Source organism: Schistocerca cancellata, chromosome 2 (genome assembly GCF_023864275.1).
Source record: "Schistocerca cancellata isolate TAMUIC-IGC-003103 chromosome 2, iqSchCanc2.1, whole genome shotgun sequence".
Lineage (NCBI taxonomy): Eukaryota > Metazoa > Arthropoda > Insecta > Orthoptera > Acrididae > Schistocerca > Schistocerca cancellata.
This window is the reverse complement of record NC_064627.1, coordinates 260,841,665-260,854,616: the sequence shown is the minus strand read 5'-3', so window position 1 is coordinate 260,854,616 and position 12,952 is coordinate 260,841,665. Positions and strand designations below refer to the sequence as shown.

General features: G+C 44.4%; 1 protein-coding gene across 1 annotated transcript in view; it reads left to right on the top strand.

The window, feature by feature from the left end:
- LOC126161601 (division abnormally delayed protein-like) overlaps nt 1-12,952 on the top strand; it is a 609,969-nt gene that overhangs the window by 352,971 nt on the left and 244,046 nt on the right. The window contains exon 2 of the mRNA XM_049917549.1: nt 3,551-3,709. Within this exon, the coding sequence (XP_049773506.1) occupies nt 3,551-3,709 (159 nt within the window). The remainder of the gene's footprint in view (nt 1-3,550; nt 3,710-12,952) is intronic.

The window sequence follows — 12,952 nt, the reverse complement described above, 5'->3', positions numbered from 1 at the left end:
TGAATAAAGTTCAAAGAAGAGCAGCACGTTTTATGTTATCGAGAAATAGGGGAGAGAGTGTCACGGACATGATGCAGGTTTGGGTTCGACATCATTAAAACAATAGCGTATCTCATTGCAGCGGGATCTTCTAACGGAATTTCAATTACCAACTTTCTCCTTCGAATGCGAATATATTTTGTTAACGGCGACGTACATAGGGAGAAACGATATCGTAATAAAATATTGGAAATCAGAGCTCGCACGGAAAAATGTAGGCGTTCAGTTTGGCTGCAGTACATTAGAACTTTGTTTTTATGAAACAGACCTGATGATGGTCATTAAAGACAGAAACCGGTAATCTGTTAACAAAAAGTTTGTGACCATAGACGTAAATTAAAGGGAACTTACTGGAGAATTACTGTGAAGGTGGTTCGATGAACCCTCTGTCAGGCACTGAAGTGTGATCTGCAGAGTATACATGTAGATGTAGATGACATTGAACGTTTTCAAATTATTGTCTGATTTTCTTGCGGCGGTAGAAGTGGAGCTCCGAGAGTATGTAGCTCTCCCATAGCAAAGGAACTAGGCCTTATCAAGGTGCCCTTTCGCAAACAGCAAGGGACTTGGTAGAGTAGTTGAACAGAACAGATAGTGTCTACAAAGAAGATTATAAGAGGGGCACCAACTTTTCTCTAAAAGAAAAATCTGTCAACATCTAACATAAATTTAAATGTTAGGAAGTCTTTTATGAAGGTAGTTGTCTGGAATGTACTGTTATATTGTCCTAATCTGTGGATGATAAACGATTCGGACAAGAAGAGAATATGGGCTTTCGAAATGTTAGCCACAGAAGGATGCTGACGATTAGATGAGTAGATCTGATAACTAATTAGCAGGTACTGAGTCGAATTAGGGAGAAAAGAAATTTATGCCCAACTGGAATAAAAGAAGTGATCGTGTGATATAACACAGTTTGACGCACCAACGACTCGTCAGTTTGGTAATTGGGACGGGATGGGAGGGGGAGGGGTAAAATTGTAGGAGAAGACAACAACAACTATAGGTGTTGTTTGTGTATATGATCTTGTATGTTTTTAACTCTGTATGTTTTTTGATGATTGTGCGACGTAATCAAGAACTTAGCCTATGTTCGTGAAGTATGTCATAGGAAACTAACGGTGCGAATTTGTGAAAGGAATGATGGGCGCAAGTCGAACATGTGATACAGCGTTTGCGTCAGTGATGAAGAGTGCAGTTAGATACACCCTTTGTTTTACTTTATCGGAAAAATACGCACACAAAAGCACAGTCTAAAAGTGTGATTGCTGTTTTTCCTAAACGAGTCTGTCGCCTATAGCCCATTACGTCTGCTCAGCGTCTGTCTTGCGAATTTGCCATGTAATTTCCCGTCGATGATTCTGAAAATTGGATGTCTAGCCAGGTCCCTATGGAACGCCTGAAAAAAAAAGGGGTATCCGGTGAGAAAATTCCACGGGCATCGCTGCGCCTCACAAGGCTGCCACACTTCTTTAAGTGCTGCCAATATGCGAAGAACAGAAAAGAAAAACAGAAATGTTTACTTTGCTTGTTAAAAAAAAATACTGCGTTTTGGGACCTTGGAGAGCCAACAGCTAATGAATAACTGCACCCAGTGACCGAATTAACTCTTACAGCAAAATATTTTCCTGCCATAAATATTCATAGCAAGCTAATGAATATTTGGGAAAAATGGCGGTTCCTAGTAATTTAGCGGAGCGGTTGATGTCACTCGCTAGGAGGTGCGGCAAAGTTTTTTAATTTTCCTTGCTTAACTCTTCCATTACTCGGCGTGACATCGAGAGCCAGAGTTCTCATGAATGCGCGCGGCGCCTCCATAATTAATTTTTAGCTCCTAAAGCCTCACTAGAAAAATATAGTCGGGATGCCGCACATAAAGGGCATAGCACTCTCAATCCCATATACGTTCTGTGAATGTGCAGTGCCGCGCGGGATTAGCCGACAGGTCTGGGCGCTGCAGTCATGGACTGTGCGGCTCGTCCCGGCGGAGGTTCGAGTCCTCCCTCGGGCATGGGTGTGTGTGTGTGTTTGTCCTTAGGATAATTTAGGTTAAGTAGTGTGTAAGCTTAGGGACTGATGACCTTAGCAGTTAAGTCCCATAAGATTTCACACACATTTGAACATTTTGAATGTGCAGTGGGTACTTCTTCCCTTGGATGTCTTGCTATGTACTCTGTGATCCTTGGTTAGCTCACATATAGGTTTGAGTGCGGTCTAATAACGACATTTCATTTATTAACGACTATGTTGTGGAGGACAGCGCGTTCTAATGTGAATGAAAATATTACAATACCTGGGTCATTCACAAGGATTCTACGTAACTCATACGCGTTTCTACGCTTACGTGTGATCATCTTTTATTTGATTTCTCATTTATCTGACTTATTTGAGTCGGTCAGCCCCGATTTCCTTTTCAGTGCCATGCTATTCATCTCAGAGAAGCACCTAATTCTCACGTCCTCTGTCGTTTGTTGAACATATTCCAATCTCTGGTTTTTGCAGCGAATTTTGCCCTCTACGGTTCCCTATAGTAACTCGGGAAGTTGCTGCGTGCTACAGACATATGTACTCGGTAAATTCTTCCTGTAATTAAGGCGGTGTTGAACAGTTAGAAATCCATACACATTATAAAAATACATGGATATATCTGTGTCTGTGTGTATTTCTTCCCACGCCCGGGTTCCCGGGTTCGATTCCCGGCGGGGTCAGAGATTTTCTCTGCCTCGTGATGGCTGGGTGTTGTGTGATGTCCTTAGGTTAGTTAGGTTTAAGTAGTTCTAAGTTCTAGGGGACTTATGACCACAGCAGTTGAGTCCTATAGTGCTCAGAGCCATTTTGTGTATTTCTGTACGTATTTTTACATTTGTACGTAAACTTATTATACATTAACACTAGTTTGGTTGTAACCGAAAATCAAAAATTAATGTTGTGCGAAAAATGTTACTGGGTCGGGATATGAATTTATTTATATGTATCGTGTTGTATGTCCGCTCTCGTGGTCTCGCGGTAGCGTTCTCGCTTCCCGAACACGGGGTCCCGGGTTCGATTCCCGGCGGGGTCAGGGATTTTTTCCGCCTCGAGATGACTGGGTGTTGTTGTTGTCGTCTTCATCATCATCATTCATCCCCATTACGGCCGGAGGAAGGCAACGGCAAACCACCTCCATTAGGACCTTGCCTAGTAAGGCGGTGCGGGTCTCCCGCATCGTTCCCCTACGCTCTGTAAAGAAGCATGGGACTTCATTTCCATTTTTTTTTTCATCGTGTTGTATACTAGAATGTGCCCCTGACCAATTCCAGCAAAAGCTGCAGAACGGCAGTTATCATAGACAGTTTCGGGTAAGGTTACGTGTCCGATACTACCGGACCTTCTCGCCCGGAAGTCAGGCCCGCTAACATTTGTGCGGTACAAGTGCAAGGTGTGAGAGCTGGCTTATGCAGTGTGCTTTGCGAGAAGAGACGGTGAGTGGGAGGGGTACTAACCCCGCTTGTGCATCGTCGATGTGTTGCAGGTATGGCGCTGAACGTGTGCACCGCCGAACGGTCGTGCTGCTCGGCGCAGATGGAGCAGGAGCTGCTGCGGCTCGTGCGCAAGGACTTCGAGGCGCTGCTGCACCACAACTCCAGGTCGCTGCAGGGGCTGCTCGTCTCCGCCGCCGACACCGTCAGAGGTACTGTATGGGTGGGTCTCCACCAACAATGCCACTTCTCTCAGGCTTGTCTCACGCGCTACGGTCTGCGCCGTGCGGCAAATCGCCGGCTTCTCGATAGCCCGCAGAGTTAAACGGGCGTATCCACACGTTACGGCAATGGGCTCGGACGCACCAACTGCACTGGTGAATTTCGTTACGTGGGCATTAGGCCGTGGCCGATATCGTGTTTCTACGCCTCACATTTCGTTTACTACAGCTGGAGACATTATGAGAGGCTGGTACGTCGCAGATACGTGGAGTGGACAGAAATATGCAAACACCACTAACACTACACATTAGTATGCCAAACACTCAAAACAGTTTCCAGCCATCTCGAAGTGGATAAATACAGGTCCAGCATATTTCTCAAGGGAAATCACAAAGTCGGCTTGATGACATTACAGTTATTTGATTCCACATCACGTTGAACGTACGGAATGTTCGCCGGTGAGGTTATATACACAACATACCTCACACTTTGCCTCAGGCAACAACATCCTTTACAGGATATAAACAGAACAAAAAGTGTGACTTAAGCCAATGTTCAAAGAATTTGCGTTCGAGCAGAAGTTTTCTTTGTCATACCTCGCATTTTTCGGAAGTTATAATTGATCTTGAATGATAGTAAGTATGACAAAATTAACATTCGTTTTGAACAAAGCCTATAAAACTAGCATTCAAAATGTCATTTTTCTGCATTTCCGATTATTGAAATCACACGCACATCAAAAAAACTTTTGCATCACCCCGGTTCCCAGAACTCCTGAAGATAGACGTTGATTGTGGATATTTTATCACAGACACAGTCCCTTCGACTGTTCAGAGATGTCACTAAACCCGCCCAAAGATGTAGACAACCACACATGAGCAGCGCCTATTAGACGGAGGGGGTCCGACAGCCGATCACTTCCAGTCATTCCACCAGGAAGGAGGTACACTGCTCGTGTTGTCTGTAGTTCAATCATACCTAGACAGTCAATACCGCATTGATCATACAATGACGTTTCGTCTCCAACTGCGGGAGACATCCTCGGGGGTAAAACGGCGAACTGCCCGTTTTACCTCCGAGGATGTCTCCCGCAGTTGGAGACGAAACGTCAGAAGACAGTTTTATACTTCGACCACGGCCTATCAGCCCGGAAGTTTTAAGTGAAGACAATACCGCATTGTTACTTTGTGCCAGAAGGACTCTCAACAAAGGAAGTGTCCAGGTGTCTCGGAGTGAACAAAAGCGACATTTTTCGGACATGGAGGAGATACAGAGAGGGACAGGAACTATCGATGACATGCCTCGCTCAGACCACCAAGGGCTACTTCTGCAATGGATGACCGCTACCTAAGGATTTATGGCTCGGAGGAAACCTCAGAGCAACGCCACCGTGTTGAATAATGCTTTCTGTGCAGCCTCAGGACGTCGTGTTATGACTCAAACTGTGCGCAATAGGCTGCACGATGCGCAACATCACTCATGGGGAGGTCCATCTTTGCAACCAAAAAAATGGTTCAAATGGCTCTGAGCACTATGGGACTCAACTGCTGTGGTCATAAGTCCCCTAGAACTTAGAACTACTTAAACCTAACTAACCTAAGGACAGCACACAACACCCAGCCATCACGAGGCAGAGAAAATCCCTGACCCCGCCGGGAATCGAACCCGGGAACCCGGGCGTGGGAAGCGAGAACGCTACCGCACGACCACGAGATGCGGGCCTTTGCAACCATGCAGCGCGGTACAGATGGCCCAACAACATGCCGAATGGACCGCTCAGGATTGGCATCACGTTCTCTTCACCGATGTCGCATATGCCTTCAACCAGACAATCGTCGGAGACATGTTTGGAGGCAACCTGATCTGGCTGAACGCCTTAGACACACTGTCGAGCGAGTGCAGCAAGATAGAGGTTGGCTGCTGTTTTGGGCGTATGCCGCTGGTGGTCATGGAAGGCGCCGTAACGGCTATACGATACGTGAATGCCATTCTCCGAGCGATAGTGCAACCATATCGGCTGCATATTGGCGAGACATTCCTCTTCATGGACGACAATTCGCGCCCCCATCGTGCACATCGCTCGACTACAGTTGCCAGCATGTTCTCCGGACAGGAACCCTATCGAACATGCCTGGGATAGATTGTAAAGGGCTCTTTCTGGACGACGTGACTCACCAACCATTTTGAGGGATCTACCCCGAAGGAGGATTGGGACGGTCTGGACCAACAGTGCCTTGATGAACTTGTGGATAGAATGCCACGATGAATAAAGGCATGCATTAATGCAAGATGACGTGTTACTGGGTATTAGAGATACCTGTATCTACAGCAGTCTGGACCAGCACCTCTGAAGGCCTCGCTGTATGATGGTACAACATGCAATGTGTGTTTTTGATGAGCAATAAAAAGGGCGGAAACGACGTTTATGTTCATCTCTATTCCAATTTTCTGTACAGGTTGCGGAACTCTCGGAACCGAGGTGATGCAAAACTTTTTTGATGTTTGTATTTAGCAGGTTTGTTATTGTTTATTCCGTATTGGTTATGAACTACGAAAACATGTGAGCTTAGGATGTTGGTGGTAACACTTAATGAATATCTCAAGTTACCTGCGTGTTTGGGATGGTGGTGTTGGGGGGTTTGTGTGAGAGAAGGAGAGATGGTAATGGGGTGGGCGATTGGGTCGGGTTGCTTTGTGAAAGGAGACCAAATAGCGTTGTCATCGGTCTCATCGGATTAGGGAAGGATGGGGAAGGAAGTCGGCCGTGCCCTGTTAAATGAACCATCTCGGCATTTGCCTGGAGCGAGTTAGGGAAATCACGGAAAACCTAAACCAGGACGTCCTGCCGAATGAGAATCTAGTGTGCTAACCACTGCGCCACCTCGTTCGGTATGGGCGGGGGAGTAAGGGTCGCTTGTGCGTGCATGTTTTAAAGTAAATGCGTATTTTTGCAAGGTTAAAGATTGCTTAAAATTCCGAAAAAATTGTTTTTTTATTAAGTCAATTTCTTCCTTTAATATGGTATAGCTTGAGTAATGGTTATTAGTGAAAATCTGTAACTGTTCCAGAAGGCTTATCTTTATCCGGTTGCCTAAATGTGTAGGACATGGTGGTGGTTTTTTATATTTGTAACGGAATGATTAATTCGTGCTAGGTGGCCAGCACTACAGCAGGTTAATGTGGCTGATCACTTGATAAAAAATGGACGAGCTAATTGCTCTGTTACACATGAAGTCATCAATCTGACAACCTAGGGACGAGGTCCGATTCAGTACAAGATTTTTAAACTTTTACAACATTTGTGCTGGCGTCAGACGTACTGACGGCAATCCAAGGGCCACCTTCTTATTAGCAACAGTCTTAGTAACATAAACTCGTTCGGTACGTGCATTTTATTTCAAGTCAGGCAGTAACGTCCACAAAAGGGAAATTCGTGTTGGAAGTATAAGCAAAGCCAGTCGACCTTACTTAATCGTAATAAGTTGCGCCCGCCGTGTCCATTACTGAACTAGGATGTGCCTGCTGGTAACCTGTTTTTAGCGAACTGCTGTAAAGAGCCACAACAACAGCAAAAACAAAACAACTGGTTCCGTACAGGTAGCCTGCGTTATTTAGATAATATCGCGTGTAATGAGTTCCCTAAACAGACGGGAGACGAGCGATGCGATGAAGGCACGTTCCGCCCGTGTCACGAAGCGGTTCAGCGCTGGGAAGCCCGCCCATCGAAAGCAAACGACCGTCTGGTCCGTGGGCACGTCCAGGAGTCCGTACTAAATACTCGCTGCCAGTTAATATTTTCAACGGCTGTGTTATTTAGTAGTCGCCACGACCGGTTTCGCGTGTGAAGCGCTCGCGAGGAGGCGGCACCCAGCCCACTAATCGCGGAATGCGAGGAACAGGACGTCAGCTGCTGGCGCGTAGAAACGCCACTTTAAACTGATGACTTCCTAGCGTTCACGCAATGCACAACACGACCGATTACGACTGTAATCTACAGTGTACCGTGGAATTCTGGACAGGTCTTGTCGGGTAGCACACACGAAGCTCAGTCATCCACTTGTTAGGATTAGAAGTGGTGACGTGCAAAATTCTCTTATGAGGAAAAACAGAAGTATCAGATGATGACAAATCTAATTATCTGTAGTACACAAGGTTATTCTTTTAGTATAAACGAAAACGTAAAAGGAGCGTACTGTGGAAATCAAGAACAGCGGCCAACGTGAGTAGCTTAGAAGTAGGTATCTTTGCTGTAGGGAAGCAACTAAAAGCACTTAATAAAGGCAAGTCTTCCGGTCCAGAAAGCACGGCAGTTAGGTTCCTTTCAGAGTATGCTGTTAACTAGCTCCAAGTTTAGTAGTAATAGTAGTGTTTCGCTGTTGTTTTCTATCTACATAAATGATCTTTTGGATAAGGTGGATAGCAATGTGCGGCTGTTTGCTCCTGATGCTATGGTGTACGGGAAAGTGTCGTCGTTGAGTGACTGTAGGAGGATACAAGATGACTTGGACACGATTTGTGATTGGTGTAAAGAATGGCAGCTAACTCTAAATATAGATAAATGTAAATTAATGCAGATGAATACGAAAAAGAATCCCGTAATGTTTGAATACTCCATTAGTAGTGTAGCGCTTCACTCAGTCACGTCGATTAAAAATTTTGGCGTAACATTGCAGAGCGCTATGAAGTGGGACAAGCATGTAATGGCAGTTGCGGGGAAGGCGGATAGTCTTCTTCGGTTCATTGGTAGAATTTTGGGAAGATGTGGTTCATGTGTAAAGGAGACCGCTTATAAAACACTAATACGACCTATTCTTGAGTACTGCTCGAGCGTTTGGGATCCCTATCAGGTCGGATTGAGGGAGGACATAGAAGCAGTTCAGAGGCGCACTGGTAGATTTGTTATTGGTAGGTTTGATCATCACGCGAGTGTTACGGAAATGCTTCAGGAAGTCGGTTGGGAGTCTCTAGAGAAAAGGAGGCGTTCTTTCCGTGAATCGCTACTGAGGAAATTTAGAGAACCAGTATTTGAGGCTGACTGCAGTACAATTTTACTGCCGCCAACTTACATTTCGCGGAGAGAAGATAAGAGAGATTAGGGCTCGTACAGAGGTATATAGGCGGTCATTTTTCCCTCGTTCTGTTTGGGAGTGGAACAGGGAGAGAAGATGCTAGTTGTGGTACGAGGTACCCTCCGCCACGCACCGTATGGTGGATTTCGGAGTATGTATGTAGATGTAGATGTGGATGTAGAATATACAATCGCTCCCTCGACAGAAGATCCGTACGTAAAGACGGAAAAGTTGCTCCGGCCACAAGGGAGGAAATAGTGTTCCGCTGAATTACAGACGCATGTCACTGATGTCGTTATGGAGTAGAATTTTGGAACATTTACTGTTTTCGAACATTATGAAATACCTCGAAGGAAACGATCTATTGACGCAAAGCACGGATTCAGAAAATATCGCACGTGTGCAACACAACTAGCTCTTTACTCTCGTGAAGTAATGAGTGCTATCGACAGGGAATCTCGAATTGATTCCATATTTCTAGATTCCTGAAACACTCTTGATATCGTTCCTCAGAAGTAAATTACTTGCCTATGGAGTATCGTCTCAGCTGTGCAACTGGATTCATGATTTCCTGTCAGAAAGGTCATAGTTCGTAGTCATTGAAGGGAAGTCATCGAGTAAAACTGAAGTAGCATCTGGCGTTCCCTAAGGAAGTGTTACAGCCCCTCTGATAGTCCTTATCATTGTTGGCAGATGATGCTGTCATTTACCGTCTCGTAAGGTCATCAGAAGACCAAAACGGATTGGAAAATGATTTAGGTAAGATATCTGTACTGTACGAAAATTGTCAGTTGACTCTAAATAAACCAAATATGTGAACTCATCCGCATGAATACCAAAAGAAATCCGTTAAATTTCGGGTACACATAAGTATAAATACTGTCAATTCATCTAAATACCTAGGAATTACAATTACGAAAACCAAAGAAGCACTTAAAAGACGCAACAGATCATCTAAAGCGACTATCTACACTATGCTTGTTCGACCTGTTCTAGAGTATTGCTGTGAGGTGTGCTATCCTTACCGGATATGAATGATGGAGAATATCGAAAACGTTTAAACAGGAGCAGTTCATTTTGTTCTATCGCAAAGGAGGGGAGGGAGTGTCACGGATACGATACGGGAGCTGGGGTGGCAATCATTAAAACAAAAGCATTTTTGGTTGCGGCGAGATCTTTTCACAGAAGGTCAATCTCCAACTTTCTCCGCCGAATCGAAAATATCATGTTGACGCCCTTCTACGTAGGGAGAATTGATTATCGTAATAAAATAAGAGAAATGAGAACTCGCGCAGAAAGGTTTTAAGACATCGTTCTATCCGCGCGCTCTTGGGTATTGGGGCGGTGGAAAAATAGTGTGATTGTAGCTGGATAAAACCTCTGCCAGACTCTCTAACGGGCTTTACCTCATATCGAACGCTTATTTACGTGTGCGATCAGTGACTTGCCAGATTCCCCTAGAACCCCTAGAAACCGGTGAACCGTCCAGAAACTGAGTGAGGATATATAACGGGCCGCGTAACCTACGGAACATTTATGTTCTGCATAGTTATTCACCTGTCTGTTGTTTAAAAATAAACAGTATTTATAGCAAAACTGAAAATGTCAATGTTGTTTAATCCAAGTTTTATTCGAAAATTGTTGATTTGTAATGTGAAACAGAGGGCTGTTGCAGTAAAGATAAAAATTACAGGTTGTCATATAGCGCTAGAAAACGCTATTTCATTAAAATAATTGAAAATAAAATAAAATTATAGCAAAACAAAAATATATCAAACATCACTTCAATACTTCGTGGTGCTTATACAAAACGTGTTTCTGTTATTCATAAACAACTTTCTCGTTTATCAGTAATAGCAGGATACTCTTTCCTTTGATCATGATGAAGAACGTTCTTTTTACTACAAAATATCAACAATAGTTACATAGATTGTTTTATGCTTGGCATGTAAACTCAACTCGCATCAAAAGTAATTCCTTTGGTTGCACGAAAACGCAGTAGTTACGTAATCAACTAATTTTTATTACTGATAAAATTAAATTTTTACTCTGTGAGGATATAAAATACTCAGTGAACTAAAACTAAACAATGACTGTTCTAATTATATGCAAAAAAAAAAAAAAAAAAAATTGGGAGTCGTCAACTCGAAGTTCCTCTCTTATAAATTCATTTGTCTCTTTCCCTTCCAATGCTACCAGTACTACCGGTAAACCTACCATTTACTACATCATTTATGTCGTGTAACAAAACTAACGAACCGAAGTTTCTCAACGATTTAAGTTTGCGCAATTGAATGGCACTTACAGATCGCCAAAAACATAAGAAGTACGTACTAACTATGTTTGTACACCATATTTCCTCAACCTGTGTATACTTACCATATGTTTTGGATAATATATTAGTGGACTGAAGAATTTACTTTTCTGACCAAATTTTGATATATTTAAAATATTTCCGTTTTCGGCTTTAGAACTCTTTAAAAACAAATCTAGAATTAGTGAAATAAAATACTCGGATCTATTACATACACACGAAACTATGCACAGTAATTGCCTTACATAGAGCAGCCCGCCAATGACGTATAGTGTTAAACAGATCTGATTAACATGGTGCGTAATATTTAAGGAACTGGTGAAATGCTACAAACTAGGCTCTAGTGCAGCTCGTGGAAGGAACGACGACAGACATTTAATAAGTGAATATTTACTAAGAGAGAGTAAATGTCAGAGAGTGCAGTCGAAGACAAGGTTCAAACATCCGCCAGTTACATATGACAGTCATGTGGCTGGGCAATACTCTATGAAATGAGGAGGCACACTCTGCACTACAGAGTGCAATGAATACACAGCACTGCCGACTCTGGGGTACTGCTGAACCACTTGTCGTGCACGAAGAGCCATTCCACTCACCGTATGAGACTGTGTGGTGTCCATTCACAAGCTCCTTTACTATCGGTCCGTTCTTCTTTGAAAAGAATACACCGAGAGAGCCTGTCAGGTTTACCGAGACTTCCGTATACAGCATCTTGGTTGCTTGTTTCGGGGAAGGAGACCAGACAGCTAGGTCATCGGTCTCATCGGATTAGGGAAGGACGGGGAAGGAAGTCGGCCGTGCCCTTTGAAAGGAACCATCCCGGCATTTGCCTGCTTTGGAAGAGCGCGACTGTGTGGAAACCACTGTTCTCATGCAAGATGGGGCAACCCCTCATGTCGCTCGCTCAGTGAAAGATCTGCCCCCCCCCCCCCCTCCCGTAACTGAGTGGTCAGCACGACAGACTGTCAATCCTAAGGGCCCGGGTTCGATTCCCGGCTGGGTCGGAGATTTTCTCCGCTCAGGGACTGGGTGTTGTGGTGTCCTAATTATCATCAATTCATCCCCATCGACGCGCAAGTCGCCGAAGTGGCGTCACATCGAAAGACTTGCACCAGGCAAGCGGTCTACCCGACGGGAGGCTCTCGTCACACGCCATTATTAGTGAAAGATCTGCTCAATGCTACCTTCTACGAACGTGTTAAGTCCAGACGTTTTCCATATGCATGGCCTGCAAGATCATCTGATCTGAATCCATGCGACTTTTGGCTCTAGCGGTGACTAAAAGAACGCGTTTACCAAGGACGCGCTCGGTTTCTACCTGATCTGAAGGCAAGTATGCAGGAACACATTACTCAGATTCCACCGGAAATGTTGATCAACTGCTCACGACTGGTTCGTAATGCGTTACTTATGGAAACATATCATTACGTCTTTCTTGCATTCACAGCGCCAGATTTGCATCCGGTGGCCAAAATTGGAACTAATTTTTTCTCGTCGTATAAAGGTTCCGCACCAACGCACTACCGTATCTACCAATTTCTGGTGTCATATGATAATTACAGCCCGTAATGGAACTCTGTGAACAGCTGAACTTTTAATTACAACCACTCGTTAGGTTGCAGTAGTTATGTAGAGATGAAGCGGCTTGCACATGATAGACTAGCGTGGACAGTTACTCCAAGCCAGTCTTCGGACGGAAGATCACAACTACAGTTTGCAACTAAATAAGACAACGTGTTCTGTGAAGGTTCAGCTGAGTAGCTGCTGGTCGCTGCGGTCAGACAGCCGACATCGGTCGGCCGAGCGCCTTCTGGGCGAACCGGCTGTCAGCTGGTTTTTGCTTCAGCTGC